The following is a 17,360-nucleotide window of genomic DNA, read 5'->3' on the forward strand; positions in this document are numbered from 1 at the left end:
CCAGGGTTCCGGGATCGAGCCCGGCATCAGGTTCCCTGCTCAGTGGGGAGCCTGCTTCTCCCTTTCCTGCTCCCCCTGCTTGTGCTCTCTTTCTCTTTCAAATAAATAAATAAAATATTAAAAAAAAAAAAAAAGAGCCTTGTGGTTACATGGGGCCTATTCAGGTAATCCAGGATAATTTCCCCATTTTAAGATCTTTAACTAAATCTCATCTGCAAAGTCCCTTTTGCCACATAAGGTGACATATTCACAAATTTTGGGAATAGGACATGGGCATTTGTCTTACTCGGTTAGGGCTTCCATAACAAAAATACCATACTAAAATAGAATAAAAATAAACAAAATACTATAGACTGTGTGGCTTATCAACAACAGAAATTTATTCCTTACAGTTCTAGAGGCTGGGAAGTTCAAGTTCAAAGTGCTCATAGATTTGGTCTGGTGAGAACTCATTTCCTGGTTCATAGAAAGCGGTCTTCCCAGTGTCCTCACGTTGGTGGAAGGGGCAAGGGAGCTCTCTGGAGTCTCTTACCATGAGTGTTAATCCCATTCATAAGGGTTCCTCCCTCATGATCTAAGAACCCCCAAAGGCCCCCACCTCCAAATACCATCACACTGGGCATTAGGATTTAACATGTGAATTTTGGGGAAATTAAAACACTCAGGATATGGCAAGAGTTTGGGGGAGGGCATTATTCTGCCTACTATAGCCCTATAGGTCATGAAGAGGAGTTTAGATTTTATTTAAGTTGTGAAAGGATGACAAAATGGAGTGACATAATCTGATTTATGTTTATATTTCTTTTTTTTTTATTGACTGATAGAGAAGTGGGCCCAGGACAAAGGCTGGCAAAACCTCAGCTGTGATGCTGTGATTCATAAGAAATACATGTTCGGTGTTCCTCCAGGCCTCCCACAGTTCCTAAACCCTTGGAATTTCCTAAGTAATTAGAGTGATAAAGTTGTCTTTTGTTATTTGTAACAAACCCCTTCCAACCACACCTGACTTTATGTTAATGAGGTGTCTTTGGAAAGCCCCTGGGTCACCAAAGAATGGGGACTGGTTGCCAGGCAAACCAATCATGATTAGAGGGCTAGAATTATCATCCACACCCGCATCCTCCCCACCTCTAGGGAGTGGAGATAGAGATCAATCATCAATGGCCAATGATTTAATCAACCCTGGTTGTGTAATGAAACCTCCATAAAAACCTAAAAGGGCGGGGTCCAGAGAACTTCTGGGCTGGTGAACAGTGGAGTTGCTGGGAGCATTGTGCGTCCAGGGAGGGTATGGAAGCTCTGTGCCCCTTCTTACATCCCTTGTCCTACGCCCCTCTTCTCTCTGGCTGTTCCTAAGTTACATCCTTTTCTAATAAACTGGTAATTAGTAGGTAGAATGTTTTCCTGAGTTCTGTGAGCTGCTCTAGCACATCAATCAAACCTGAGGAGGGGGTGATGGGCACCTCAGACTTATAGCCAGTTGATCAGAAACACAGGTGAGAACCTGGATTTGCAATTGGTGTCTGAACGGGGTGTGTGTGTGTGTGTGTGTGTGTGTGTGTGTGTGTACAGTCTTGAAGGACTGAACCCTTAACCTGTGTGATCTGGTACAATCTCCAGGTAAAAAGTGACAGAACTGGGTTAAATCTGTAGGACATCCCGTTGGTATCACAGAATTGCTGGATGTTTGGAAAACCCATACATCTGGTGTGAGAAGTGAAGTAGTATTGTCATGTAGAGGAGACCCATGGGAACACGTTTTTATTTTACACTACCATTTAGGAAACCGGTAGACGAGGAGCCGCAACTCAGGGAAGTGGAAAACCAGGAGAGGATACTGCCTACAAACCAAGAGAAGGACATTTCAAGATGGCAGGAGTGGTGACTGCAGCGAGCTGAGGACTGAGAGAAGACCTCTGGATTAGGTAACATGGAAGCCATGCTAACCTTGATAAAAGCAGTGGTAGAGGAGTGGTAAGGACATAGGCCAGATAGGAGTTGGTTGAAGAGTAAATAGAAGATGAGTTAAATCGGGGTGCCTGGGTGGCACAGTTGGTTAAGCAATTAACTAGTGATTTCAGCTCAGGTCAAGATCTCATGGGTCGTGGGCTCAAGCCCCAGGTCCAGCTCCCCACTGAGTGGAGAGTCTGCTTGAGATTCTCTCTCTCCCTCTCCCCCTCCTCCTGCCATGCGTGCTCTCTCTAAAATAAATAAATCTTTTTTTTTTTTTTTAAAGATTTATTTATTTATTTATTTGAGAGAGAGAGAATGAAAGAGAGCACATGAGAGGGGTTAGGGTCAGAGAGAGAAGCAGACTCCCCGCTGAGCAGGGAGCCCGATGCGGGACTCGATCCAGGGACTCCAGGATCATGACCTGAGCCGAAGGCAGTCGCTTAACCAACTGAGCCACCCAGGCGCCCCTAAAATAAATAAATCTTTAAAAAAAAAAGATTTAAGTCAAGAGAGTATAGTCCTAGGCTTGTCCACTAGAGTAGCCACTCCCACATGTGGCTAATGAGCCCCTGGATGAGGCAAGTTTAAACTAAGATGAGTTGCAACTGTAAAATGCACACCAGATTTCCAAATAGATGTGAAAAATGTATTTCATTAATATTTTAAATATTGATTTCATGTGGAAATGTACATATTTTGGATATATTGGGTTAACTGTATTAAAATTAACTTCACCTCTTTTTACTTATTTTTTTTTTTTTAAGATTTATCTAGAGGGGTGCCTGGGTGGCTCAGTCGTTAAGCGTCTGCCTTCGGCTCAGGTCATGATCCCAGGGTCCTGGGATCGAGCCCCGCATCGGGCTCCCTGCTCAGCAGGAAGCCTGCTTCTCCCTCTCCCACTCCCCCTGCTTGTGTTCCCTCTCTAGCTGTCTCTCTGTCAAATAAATAAATAAAATCTTGAAAAAAAAAAAAGATTTATCTAGAGAGAGAGCGCACATGTGAGAGGAAGTGTGAAAGGAGGGGCAGAGGGAGACGATCCCCAGCAAAGTGCGCTGAGCTCTGAGCCCAATGTGGAGCTCAACCTCAAGACCCTGAGATCATGACCTGAGCCAAAATTGAGTCAGACACTTAACCAACTGAGCCACCTAGGTGCCCCAGATTCTCCTTATATCTAACAGTTGTTCCTTCTGGACCTTCTTTCTAGGGTCCTTCCCCTGTTCCCAAAACTTACTAGGTGAAGGAGCAAGCCATGTGACTGTGCAGAAGAGAGTTCCAGGAAAAGGAAGCAGCAAGTGCAAAGGTCCTGAGGCGGAAGGCTGCTGGGGTAGTTGTGCACAGGGAGGAAGAAGGCAGTGTTGTTGGAGCAAAGTTGGGGGAAGAGAGAGTGGTAGGAAACAAGGTCTAGGCAGTAAGGTGCAGAGGAGAGGGCCTTTGTCATTTATTCCGAGACAGCAGGAAGTTTAGGAGGTTTTTAAGCCAAGGAATGTCCATCTGGACATGCAGACTACAAAGAGGCAAGGGTGAAACTTGGAGACCAGTTAGGAAGCTTTTGCGATACCAGGGTAGTAATGGCAACTGCAGAGTGGTTGTATTTTGTATATATTTTGAAGGCACAGTTGACAGGATTTGTGAAAGGACTGGATGGGGATGTAAGAGAAAGATAGGTTAAACCTGCCTCTAAAGTTTCTGGCAAGATAGAGTTGCCATCTGCTGAGATGGTAAAGTTTTAGAAGGATATTTTGGGGCAACTGGAAGTAGAATAAGGCTAGGTTTTGGACCTGTGAAGGGCAGAAGACATATTGCATATTGGAGATGCCAAGTAAGCAGTAGGAGATATATAAATTTGGCATTTTAGGAGTAAGGTCAAGTCTGGAGATAACGAATTTGGCAGTCATCAACCCACAGCTGGTATTTAAAGCCACAGGAGATCAGATCATCAAGGGAGTAAATGTATTAGAGGAGAGGTCCAAGGACAACCCTATGCCACTCAAGTTTACAGGTTAGAGAGAACGAACCAACAAAGGACACTAAAAAAGAATGACCAGTGAACCATGAGAAAAGCATGATGTCTTGCAAGTTAAGGACAGGTTCCAGGGGAGAGAGTGAAAAATGGGTGAAATGCTTTGAATAGGTCAAGCAAAACCAAGTGTGAGCTTACACTGGATTTCACAGTGTGACCTTCATATGAGTAGTTTTGGGGGTGATAGAGGCAGCAGCCTGATTTGGAATGGGCTTGACAGGGATAGAAAGAGGGGAACTGCAGAAAAGTATGACGACTCTTTCCAGTTTTGCTATAAAAGGGAGCAGAGAAATGGGCCAGTAGCTTGAGGGGGATGTGGGAGTCAAGAGAGTGTTAAACTGGGGAGAAATCACAGCATATTTGAATGCTGATGAGAATCATCCAGTAGAGATGGAAAAACTCATAGCGCAGGACAATATATCCTGCAAGACTCAGATTCATGTCTGCTGTGCTGGCATGCATGTCCCTGATGCATCTGAAACTGCTTAAAAGCATAAAGTTGAATAAAAGTCAAAATGGCTGCACTAATGCTTCAGCAAAGCTCAGTTCTGGGGCGCCTGGGTGGCTCAGTTGTTTAAGCGACTGCCTTCTGCTCAGGTCATGATCCCAGGGTCCTGGGATTGAGCCCCGCATCGGGCTCCCTGCTCAGCCAGGAGCCTCCTTCTCCCTCTCCCTCTGCCTGCCGCTACCCGTGCTTGTGCTCTCTCTCTGTGTCAAATAAATAAATAAAATCTTAAAAAAAAAAAAGCTCAATTTTAAAGTAACCCTTTTCCTCTCTTCCGCAAACCTCCCCTCCTCCCTTACCACCCTGAAGACAGGATGAAGGAGGCTGGCAGCACAACACAATTCCTTTCAAACCCAGGTAGATCCTGTATTTCCCTGTAAAACCCCCCAGCCCCTTCCTCCGGGGGGTGGGGGGTGGGGCTTACATTTCTTTTTTTTTAAGATTTTATTTATTTGAGAGAGAGAAAATGAGCGGGGGAGGGAGGGGAGGTGCGGAGGGAGAAGGACAAGCAGACTCCCCACGGAGTTCAGAGCTTGCCATGGGGATCTGCATAGGGCTTGATCCTAGGACCCCGGCACCATGACCTTGAAGTCAGACATTCAACCTGCTGAGCCACACGGGCGCCTGGAGGGCTTGCGGTTTTTGAAGGTCATAGCCTGCTGTGGGGCCTCCTTTACCTGGCAAAGCAATAAAGCTATTGTTCCTCTTTATCCCCAACTCTGTCTTCCTGTTCTATTTTGGTTCTGAATCATGGAGGTCGTTTTTCGTTTTTCGACAACACACCTAAAATGCAATACAGGTGACACTTGAACTGTGTGGGTCCACTTATACTTTTTTGGATAAATACAGTACAGTACTGTAAATGTATTTTTCTCTTCCTTATGATTTTCTCAGTAATATTTTTTTCTCTAGTTTAAGAATAGAGTAAAAAAAATACAGTCTATAATACATAGAACATACAAAATGCGTTAATTGTTATCAGTAAGGCTTCTGGTCAAGAGCAGGCTATCAGTAGTTAAATTTTTGGGGAGTCAAAAAGTTATACCCAGAATTTCCACATCACCGGGGGGTCAAGGTACAGCACATGGTTCAAGGGTCTACTGTATATTAAAAATTGAAATCATCATGTCCCTTCCAAACCTGCTGCTGCTTCTTTAGTTCTTTCTCACTAGGTAGAAACTCTTATTAATTACCCAAGTTAGAAAACTGCACATAGCAGTGACCACATGGTGAATAATATCACAATTTCATCGTGTGCCAAGTGAAACAATGTCAAAGGTAGTTGTAAGCACCGAGGAAAGGGCTGTGACCCAGACTAGAAGGTCAAGTAACACAAAGGTGAGTAGACACTGATTAGACCAACATCGTCAAGTTGTAGCAATTCCACGTCCTACATACCTTTCAAATTTGTCTTCTCATGTCATACCTATCATGAAATAGGACTACCTACATTTTGACCTCAGTCTGTACTTAAGTTCTTCTTTCCAGCTTATTTCTTAACTCAGACAAAAGACCCCGCAGGCAAAGCATCCTCTGATGTGAGCCAAAACTACCCCCTCAAGCAACAAGGACTGCCCTGAGCCAGCAAGACCGGAGTGATTGACCGCATGATTGATCTGACATTCACTGCCCACCTGAATGTACCCGACCTTTGTCCCACATTTTCTTTACATAAACCTAGATGTATTTTCAGCACTTGGGAGACAGTCTTTGAGACGCTAGTCCATGGTGTTCCCAGTGTTGGCTTCATCGAGATAAATTCCTTTCTTGTTTCACCACCACTCATGTCTCTGCCTTTGGATTTTATCAGTGGTGAGTGGCTGCACCTGGTCTGTTTGGGACCCCCAGAGCCAGGTGCTTTGACACCCCACCCAGGTTAGAAGTACATTTCCCCAGTTGAGGCCTTCATTATTTCTGGCCTGTCCTACTTCGTAAGAGGTTTGTCTGCCTTTGACCTTGACCCGGACTGAGGAAGCCATACAAAATGCAAATCTCCACTGTATCTTTATCAGTTTTAAACCTTTCAAGGAATCTCTCAGATAAAGATACATCTCTTTATCTCAGATAAAGATAAATCTCTCAGATAAGGATAAATCTCTCATGGCTTACCCTCTCACCTCTCCCTGTCTCAGAATTTGTTTGCTTACACCAAGTTTTCATTTTTTAAGATCATATATATTTTTTATTTTATTATGTTACGTTAATCACCATACATCATTAGTTTTTGATGTACTGTTCCATGATTCATTGTTTGTGTATAACACCCAGTGCTCCATTCAATACGTGCCCTCTTTAATACCCATCACCAGGCTAACCCATCCCCCCACCCCCTCCCCTCTGGAACCCTCAGTTTCTCAGAGTCCATAGTCTCTCATGGTTCGTCTCCCCCTCCAATTTCCCCCCCTTCATTTTTCCCTTCCTACTATTTTCTTCCTTTTTCTTTTTTTTTTTTAACATATAATGTATTATTTGTTTCAGAGGTACAGGTCTGTGATTCATCAGTCTTACACAATTCACAGCGCTCACCATAGCACATACCCTCCCCAATGTCTATCACCCCGCCACCCATACCTCCCACCCCCCACCACTCCAGCAACCCTCAGTTTGTTTCCTGAGATTAAGAATTCCTCACATCAGTGAGATCATATGATACATGTCTTTCTCTGATTGACTTATTTCGCTTAGCATAATACCCTCTAGTTCCAACCATGTCATTGCAAATGGCAAGATTTCGTGGGTTTTTTTTGATGGCTGCATAATATTCCACACCACATCTTTATCCATTCATCTATTGATGGCCATCTTGGCTCTTTCCATAGTTTGGCTATTGTGGACATTGCTGCTATAAACATTGGGGTACACGTACCCCTTCGGATCACTACACTTGTATCTTTGGGGTAAATACCCACTAGTGCAATTGCTGGGTCATAGGGTAGCTCTATTTTCAACTTTTTGAGGAACCTCCATACTGTTTTCCAGAGTGGCTGCACCAGCTTGCATTCCCACCAACAGTGTAGGAGGGTTCCCCCTTCTCTGCATTCTTGCCAACATCTGTTGTTTCCTGACTTGTTAATTCAGTAAAGTGACAGGATATAAAATCAATGCACAGAAATCAGTTGCATTTATATACACCAACAAGACAGAAGAAAGAGAAATTAAGGAGTCGATCCCATTTACAATTGCACCCAAAACCATAAGATACCCAGGAATAAATCTAACCAAAGAGGCAAAGAATCTGTACTCAGAAAACTATAAAATACTCATGAAAGAAATTGAGGAAGACACAAAGAAATGGAAAAACGTTCCACGCTCATGGATTGGAAGAACAAATATTGTGAAGATGTCAATGCTACTTAGAGCAATCTACACATTTAATGCAATCCCTATCAAAATACCATCCACTTTTTTCAAAGAAATGGAACAAATAATCCTAAAATTTGTATGGAACCAGAAAAGACCCCGAGTAGCCAGAGGAATGTTGAAAAAGAAAAGCAAAGCTGGTGGCCTCACAATTCCAGACTTCAAGCTCTATTACAAAGCTGTCATCATCAAGACAGTATGGTACTGGCACAAAAACAGACACATAGATCAATGGAACGGAACAGAGAGCCCAGAAATGGACCCTCAACTCTATGGTCAACTATTCTTCGACAAAGCAGGAAAGAATGTCCAATGGAAAAAAGACAGTCTCTTCAACAAACGGTGTTGGGAAAACTAGATAGCCACACGCAAAAGAATGAAAAGATTTTATTTATTTATTTGACAGAGAGCGCGAGCACAAGCAGGGGCAGCAGGGGCAGCAGGAGCGGGAGAAGCAGGCTCCCCACTAAGCAAGGAGTCCGATGCGGGACTTGATTCCAGGACCCTGGAATCACTACCTGAGCCAAAGGCAGGTGCTTAACCATCTGATCCACCCAGGTGCCCCACACCAAGAAGTTTCTAATGTGCCTTTCCTCCTCGTGGTTCCCTTAGTCTGTAATGCTGCCTTTTTTTCTCTCCTGGCTAAGTTCTACTCATCTTTTAAAGATGTGCTTAGAAATAACCTCTTATGGCAAGCCTTTTCCCAAGTACTGCAAACCTTTAGAATTAACCTCTTCTGGTAAGCCTTTTTCCAAGTACTGCAAACCTTCCAAGGCTGGGAAGGGTTTCTTTGTGTTTCTACCGCTCTCCCCTCACCCACCCCCAATGGCGGGGACGACGTCTTATCTTCGTCATGTTTTCAGCAAATATTTGTCTAATGACTAGCACACTTTAAGCATCAAGTCCAAGGTTACCCAGCTGGTAAACTGCTGTGTCAGAAATCAGTGCTTAGACCCTGGAGGGCTCTCATTCAAATGTAAAGTCCTCAAAAACCTTCCCTCTAGCAGTGCCCTTAACAGTTTGGAAAAACATTTCGATGAGGCTAGTCTTTATATCCTGGGGCAGGACTTGTAAAAAGGTAATGTTTCTAAACCCGGGAACTGGAGAGGAGCTTCCGGAAAGGACCAAGAAGTCATCAAAAGGCGATACCAGCAGTGAGGAGGGTCAGCCAGCTGCAACGAAGACCTTCACAGCCCCAGAAACCCCACCCAGGAACACTCCCCCCCCCAAAACCCCCTCCACTTCGAGGACTACAAATCCCAGCATGCCTAGCATCCAGTGAGTGACAGCAAGGAACGCAGGCCGGGACACGTAGTCCAGTTCTAGTTCAGGAAAAAGCCCAGAACGTCCCGTGACGTCAAGAAGGCTCGGGAAAGGAGTCGGAACCGGTCCAGGCTCAAGTTTAATCATCCTCTAGAGAGCCGACCGTGGTTTTTTTTGGTGACCCGGTTTCAGGTCCTACCCCGCAGTCCAGCGGCCCTATGGTGTGCGTTGAGTAGCTTCTCGCGTGACTCCTTCAAGGTTAAAGGGGAAGTACCAGAAAGCAAGAATAGGCAGCCTTTTGCCCTCGAGGCGCCGACTTGTTAGGCTAGTGGTACGCAGGACGCTAGCCTAGCCAGGAGCTGAGACGCTGCTACCCCAGCAGCGCCGGTGAGGACGTGGCAACACCATCCCGAACAGCCGCTTCCCTTTTCTCCGCCCGTCGCGCTAGAGGCGCGGGGAGGCGCAAAGGCTGCTGGGAACGCGCATGCGCCCACAGCGACGGGGAGTACACCTCCAACGTCTGCGGGCGCGGGGGGTGTCGGGTGTCGGCGGCGGCGCTTTGCGGCCGGTCGTGCGGGTCGGGCGCGGGCGGGCGGGCGCGGCGGCAGTGGCGCGCACAGGTGATTGACTGGCCAGCTGGCTGAGGAATCGCCTGGTCCCCATTGCTGGCAGGTGGCGGAGCCCATTTGGGCGGCGGCAGCAGCAGCAGCAGCGGCAGCAGCGACGGCCCGGTTTGGGAGGCGCTTCTCGGGCCAAGGCCATGGCCCCGCGGCTGCAGCTGGAGAAGGCGGCCTGGCGCTGGGCGGAGACGGTGCGGCCCGAGGAGGTGTCGCAGGAGCACATCGAGACCGCCTACCGCATCTGGCTGGAGCCCTGCATCCGCGGCGTGTGCAGGTGAGGCCCGCGCACCGGGCCTTGCGCCCCCCCTCGCTTCGGACCTTGGAAAACTGGACTGGGGGCCGGGGGTCATGTTGGGGGAAAGAGGACGGCGGCCAGCTGTGTGCATCTAGCAGGCACAGAGAGGAGCAAGGTGGAGGCTTCCTCCTTAACGCATCTGGGCGACCTGAGCAACGCAGCCATCCCGGGCTCGCTGCACGGAGGTGATGCTGCTGAAAGCCCTTTAGAAAAGGTTCTGGGTTCTTATCTAGAAGATGGCGGTGGAAATGGTTGACGGCAGGAGCTGAGAGCTTAGCAAACGTTGTTGGTTGTATCTTGGCCACGGCTCGGCTTTTTCCATTGTAGAAAGGGAACTTCGTCGAAGTGAGTTTCATCACGGTGTATCTTTTATTACTGTTGACGGTGAAAACTTGGTCATCTTAATATTAGTTTTGGATAGGGCAGATTTAGAAAAACGTATAGTTAGCCTACGTCATCGGTATCCTTCACCCCCAGTTGACCTCCCGTCTCTTGTTCATCTGTTTTCGCCTTTTGGGGTGGGGGGGGCTCGTTGCGACTGCGCCACTTTGCCAGGTGCGAAGTTTGAGCTGTGTAAGTTCTGTCCTTCACTTCTGCTTAGCCCTTGAACCTTGCCTTTCCTTTTAGTTCGAATTCTTAGGCATTGTTCTTATCTCTTATATTTTTCCACCTTTTAACGCGGGAACTATAGTTTTTGTTCTGGAATGTTGTTGAATTGACTTGGCCAAGCCGGGCATGCTCAGTAGCCGTACTTTAGCAAGCATTTAGTAAAGGCTTTCTGGAGTTTTTACACTCCGCGGCGGGATCCGGAAGGAATGGAAGTCAAGGTCTCTGCTTTGGAATTAAAGTCGAGTTTCAGAAGTGATTCAAGTTAGGGAGCTTTAAGCAAACGAATAATTCCAAGCTCTGGGCGTCTGGCTCACAAGGAGGGCACATCGACTACCAACCGTAAGTATTGGAATGACAGTAGTCTGTGTATAATTAGATTCAAGAGTAACCAAAACAAAAAAAAAATACTTTGTTATAGTTCTGATTTTAACACAAGTAAAGGAGTAGAAATTGGCTGGGATCGCTGTAAGGGTAATGTCCTAGAGTTTAAAGTTGCAATTGCAAGGTTTGTATCCAAGCAGGGTTTTTTTTTTCCCCCCGGCATCAAAATAAAAGTCACATATCGAATGATTCACCCGTTTAACATGTACTGTCCAGTGTGTTTTTGTTCGTGTATTCACAGGGTTGTTCAGCTATCACCACTATCTGTTTTTAGAACATTTAGCGTTAGATTGACACTCGGTCCTCCCCTGTACACCACCACTCCAAGCTCCGAGCAACCACTGGTCAACTTTCTGCCTCCAAATTTGCCTATCTTGGACATTTCATGCAAATAGAATCATAAAACAGGTGGACTTTTATGACTTTTTTCACTTAATGTAATGTTTTGAAGGGTCATCTGCATTCTAGCATGTGTTGGTATTTAATTTCATTTTTAAATGTGTGTAAAATATGCAACAAATTTATTTTAAAGTATCCAATTAAGTGGCATTAAATACCTTTATAAGTGGTACACCCGTCACCATTGTCTAATTCTAGGGCTTTTCCATCACCTTAAAAGAGACTCCATATCCTTTTAAACAGTCACTTCCCATTTTCCCCTCATGCCACCCCCAGCAACCACTGATCTTTCTGTCTCTGTGGATTTCTCTGTTAATATTTCACATAAATGGAATCCTACAATATGTAGCCTTTTTTGTCTGGTTTTCATGTAACACATTTTGCAGTGTCTTCCATGTTGTAGCATTGATCAGTAGTTTATTCCTTTTTGTGGCTGAATAATAGTCCAGTGTTTGGATATATACCATATTTTGTTTATCTACTCATCAGTTGATGGACTTAAAAAATCTGCCCCCCCAACTTTACTGAGGAACACTTGGCAAACAGAATTGCCTATATTTAAAGTGTACAACATGGTGATTTGATATACATATACACGTGGTGCAATGAGTGCTAAGATCAAGGTAGTTTTTTTTTTTTTTAAGATTTTGTTTGTTTGACAGGGGAGGGAGGGAGAGAGCACAAGCAGGGGGAATGGCAGGCAGAGGGAGAGAGAGAAGCAGGCTCACCCCTGAGTAGGGAGCCCGATACGGGGCTCCATCCCAGGACCCTGAGATCATGACCTGAACCAAAGGCAGATGCTTAACCGACTGAACCACCCCAAGATCAAGGTAGTTAAACACATCTGTCACCTCACATAGTTAACTTGATGAGCATTTTTGTTATATCCACTTTCTGGCTATTGTGCTGCTGTGAACAGTTGGCTACAAGTTTTTGTTAGAATACGTGTTTTCAGTTCTTTCGGGTGTCTACCTGGAGTGAAATTGCTGGGTCATGGTAATTATGTTTAACTGAGGAACTGCCACACTGCTTTCTACAGCTGCTGTGCTGTTCATTTTACATTCCCACCAGGAACGCGTGAGGGTTTCAGTTTCTCTCCATCCTTGCCAGCACATGCTACTTTCTGTTTGTCATCCCAGTGAATTTTTTTTTTTTAAGATTTTATTTATTTATTTGACAGAGACAGTGAGAGAGGGAACACAAGCAGGGGGAGTGGGAGAGGGAGAAGCAGGCTTCCCACTGAGCAGGGAGCCCGATGCGGGGCTCGAACCCAGGATCCTGGGATCATGACCTGAGCTGAAGGCAGACACTTAATAACTGAGCCACCCAGGCGCCCCTCCCAGTGAATTTGAAGTGGCATCTAATTGTGTTTTTGGTTTGCATTTTCCGAATGACTAATGAATTGAACATCTTTTTGTGTGTTGGCTGTTTCTCATTTTTTTTTTTAATTGCCAAATATTCCGTTTTATGTATGTAGTTTCCACATTTGTGTATCAATTCATCAATTGATGGACATTTGGATTGTTTCCACTTTTTGGCTACTATGAATAATGTAGCCAAGAATATTTGTGTAGGGGTTTCTGTGTGAATATATTCATTTATCTTGGGTATATCTGTAGGAGTGGAATTGCTGGGTCATAAAACTATGTTTAACATTTTGAGGAACTGACAGATTATTTTCCAAAGTGACTGTGCTGTTTTACATACAGTGTATGAAGATTCCAATTTCTCCCCATCCTTGCTCTTGTTTCTTTTTTCTTACAGCCATGCTAGTGGGTGTAAGTGGTATCTCATTGTGGTCTTGATTTGCATTTCCCTGCTGACTATAAAGTTCAGCATCTTTCAGGTGCTTCTTGGCCTCCCGTGTATTTTTGGAGAAATGTCTGTTAAAGTCCTTTGCCCATTTTAAAATAGGGTTGTTTTTGTATTATTGAGTTGTAAGAGTTCTTTATATGTTGGATACAAATTCCTTATATTTGTAAATATTCTCATTTCTATGGGTCGTGTTTTCGTATTTTTTTTTAAAGATTTTATTTATTTGACAGAGACACAGCGAGAGAAGGAACACAAGCAGGGGAAGTGGGAGAGGGAGAAGCAGGCTTCCCGCCGAGCAGGGAGCCCGATGCGGGGCTCGATCCCAGGACCCTGGGATCACGACCTGAGCTGAAGGCAGACTCTCAAAGACTGAGCCACCCAGGCACCCTGTGTTTTCATATTTTTGATGGTACTGTTTGTAGTAGAAAAGGTTTTAATTTTATGTAGTCCAAACTTTTCTTTGTTTTTTGTGGTGTGGGTTTTTTTGTTTGTTTGTTTTTGTTTTTGGTTGCTTGTGCTTTTGAGACCATGCATAATCTGAGGTCCAAGCAATTTTTATCAGTATACTTTTTTAATCAATATACTTTTTTATACTTTACATACACAATTGTTATGAGATTCCGGAGCTGAAGAGGTGTTTAGTTCTTCTCAAAGAGTAAATGAATCAAGACTATTTACATTTCTGAAACTGCTTGGTAAAATCATGGTGAAAGCAACCTGTACCTATACCTACAGAGTTCTGCAAATATCATGTATAATCTTAATTCTTAAAAGCAGAGTTGTTGCTAACAACAAGGGTAGTAGTTAAGTAAGTTCCTTGGAGTAAATTGGTTGGGAAGGAGATGTACATTTTTCATTTTGATCCATATTGCTAAATTACCCACCAGAATGATGGTTCCAGTTTACAATCCTACTGTGTAAGAATGTCTTGTTTCCTCATACCATTGCCAACACAATATGCGGGAGGGGAGAGGCATAGGGAGAGAGAATTTTTTTAAAGATTTTATTTATTTATCAGAGAGAGCGTGCGTGAGGGAGCCCAAGCAGGGGGAGTGGCAGGCAGAGGGAGAAGCAGGCTCCCCGCTGAGCAGGGAGCCTGATGCAGGACTCAAGCCCAGGACCCTGGGATCATGACCTGAGCCAAAATTGAGTCAAAATCTTAACTGACTGAGCCACCCAGGTGCCCCTTAATCACACTTTTTGATCTGATAGGTCTCATATGTTAATTTGTTTCTTTTTGTGATAGTTAAAATTGTGATATGAAAATTTCAGTCTGGACTTGGGAGTACGATGTCTCTTTTGTTCTCATTAGAGAAACAGTACCAATAACTTAAAAAATTAAAGCATCACAGAAATGTAACACATTCTAGAAAGTCAGTATCATGCTAGTTGTCTTCTCATAGCTCTAGTCCAAAACCCTTGTGAGGGCTGCGAGGCCTCACTCTGAAGCTTCCTTCATCCAGCTGTTCTTCATTGATGATGTTCAGTGGCAACGCCTTTCTCAGCTGTTTCATGTTTCCTCACTTTAGCAGTATTGGTCCCTTGAGCCTGACCCTCAGGGCAAGTTAGGGGACCTGCTTTTTAATTAAAAAAAAAAAACTTAATGCAAATTTTATAAAATTTTTCAAAGATTTATTTGAGAGAGAGTGTGCCTGTGTGCAAGGGGAGGGGCAGAGGTAGAGGGAGAACCTCCAGCGGACTCCCCCTCCCCCCCCAGCAGAACCTGACACTCCCCCCCCACCCCCACCCCCACCCCCGGCCCCCGGGGGCCAGTCTCCAGCCCACAACCCTGAGATCACGACGTGAGCCAAAAACCAAGAGTCATTAGCTCAAATGATTGAGCCACCCAGGTGCCCCTTAATGCAAATTTTAAACATACATAGTAAGCAGAGAGGATGGTACCATGAATTCCCCCCTTACCCAGCTTTAACAGTTGTTGACTGATGATCGATCACTTCTTTTATTCTCATCGCCTGTTCTTTTATTACTTAACACAACTTTAATCTAAAAATTGCCAATTTTATGCATCTTAATTGGTTTAAAAAGGTGTTTTATGTTCCATGACACTTGGGTCCTTATCTATCCTTGTTTATGGTTATGTATTTTTCTGCTGTCTAACATTTTAACATTCAGAATACTTAGTTCTTAATTTTTGTGCAAAGTCAAAGCCCCTCCTTAATCTCAGGCTAACTAACCATTGTTAAAACTGTATATTGTTTTTTTCTTTCTGTATGTCTTTTGAATTCAAATATTTGAGTACCTGTTGTATATCTTACTGGAGTAAATATTCATTCATTTAGTCAACAAATAATTTTGGCACCTACTATGGGTTTGGTGTAGTATTCTAGAGTGGCTCTGGGATAAAGCCCCAGAAGATGAAGTTCCTTCGTGTGCCATACATTTTACAGAAAAGGCAGAATATAATCAATGTAATTGTTATTTTAGAAAAAAGGGGAGAAATGTCACACTGCATACTTTCTGCAATTTGTTTTTATTTGATAATACACTTTTTTCCATATTAGTGCATCTAGAAAATTTACCTTATTCTTTTTAATAGGTATGTAATATTTCATTGTGTAGAGGTCGATGTGTTTATAATTTAACCAGTTCCCTGTTGATGGACCTTTGGGTTCTCAGTTTTTGATATTATACAGATAGTGTTTCTGTGAACATATGTATCTTGGTTGAGTGAATGTTTCACTTAGGTTGCAAGATGAGAAAGAGAAAAAGGGCACGATGACCATTTAAAATTTTGATAGGTGGTAAAAGGCCATACTGTAAACACTGCATTTTATACTCAACCTGTTTCCCACCCTAGGCATTCTTATTTCAAACATCAACTTTAATCGTGAAAGATAGCATGTTATTTTCATATGCCCCTTTTTTTGTTGTTGTTGTTAGTGGCATTGAGCATCTGTTTATATATGTTGGCCATTTGTATTTCTCCTGTGAATTGTGTGTCCTGGATTGGTGACCATTTTCTGATTATCAAGAGCTTATTGAATATTTCTGCTGAAGATCCTTTTTCCTCATTTTTTTTTTTTTTTTCCTTTTGGTACATTAAAACTCACTTATATGTGGTCAAATTTATCAGTGTTTTTCTTTATGGTTTCTGAATTTCCAGTTTCCAAGATTATAGAAATATACACTCATGTTTTTAGTATTGATGGTTTCATTTTACGTATTCAGTCTTTGTCCTTTACAGTCTAGTTTGGTTTAGGGAGTGAGATTGGGATCCACCTTTATTTTACTTTTTAACCAAATGGCTACTCAGGTTTTTTAAACCATTTATTGAATAATCTAGTCTTCCCTCACTAGTTAAAAAGGTCACATTTATTATATGACAAATTATATGTACTTGGGTTTATTTCTATTTTTAATTTTTTTATTTCTCTTATTAATTTGGCTCATTATCTCTGTTATGATCACAGTTCCAATTAATATTTTTAGAATATCTGATAAGGTAAGACCCTTCTTAATTCCTCTTAGAATTTTTCTACTGTTATTTAATTAAAATTTAATTTTTTCATAAATAAAATCTTAAAAAAAAAAATGCCTGCCTGCGTGGATCAGTTGGTTAAGCGACTGCCTTCGGCTCAGGTCATGATCTTGGATTCCCAGGATCAAGTCCCGCATCGGGCTCCCTGCTCAGCAGGGAATCGGCTTCTCCCTCTGACCCTCCCCAACTCATGCTCTCTCTCTTTCTCTCTCAAATAAATAAAATCTTAAAAAAATAAAATAAAATGTATTTTTTTACATACAGAAAAGTATACAAATCATAACATTACACACACGGTAAATTATCACAAGGGGAACATATCTATGTATCTATCACCAAGATTAAAATGTTGCTAGCATCCAGAACATGCCCATGTTTCATTTACTGCCTCTTACTGGTCATTAACATCTTCCTCAAAAGTAACCACTACCCTTACTTTAGACACCACAGATTATTTTGCCTATATGGAACTTTGTATACAATTAATTATACATTGTAGTTCATCCTGTGTCTGGTTTCTTTTGCTCAGGATTAGGTGATTTGTCCACATTGTGGGTAGCAGTAGTGTGTTCATTTTTACTGCTGTGCAGTATTTCATTGTGTTACAGTATACTTGATCCTTTCTGCTGGTAATAGTCATT

General features: G+C 43.3%; 1 protein-coding gene across 4 annotated transcripts in view; it reads left to right on the top strand.

The window, feature by feature from the left end:
* Window positions 1-9,671: 9,671 nt before the first annotated feature.
* The window catches only part of USP48 (ubiquitin specific peptidase 48), a 93,068-nt gene continuing 85,379 nt past the window's right edge, over window positions 9,672-17,360 (top strand). For all 4 annotated transcript variants that reach the window (XM_078073695.1, XM_078073696.1, XM_078073697.1 and 1 more), the window contains exon 1: window positions 9,672-9,995. In XM_078073695.1, the coding sequence (XP_077929821.1) occupies window positions 9,862-9,995 (134 nt within the window). In that variant the 5' untranslated portion in view covers window positions 9,672-9,861. The remainder of the gene's footprint in view (window positions 9,996-17,360) is intronic.

This window comes from Halichoerus grypus, chromosome 5 (genome assembly GCF_964656455.1).
Source record: "Halichoerus grypus chromosome 5, mHalGry1.hap1.1, whole genome shotgun sequence".
In the NCBI taxonomy this organism is placed as follows: domain Eukaryota; kingdom Metazoa; phylum Chordata; class Mammalia; order Carnivora; family Phocidae; genus Halichoerus; species Halichoerus grypus.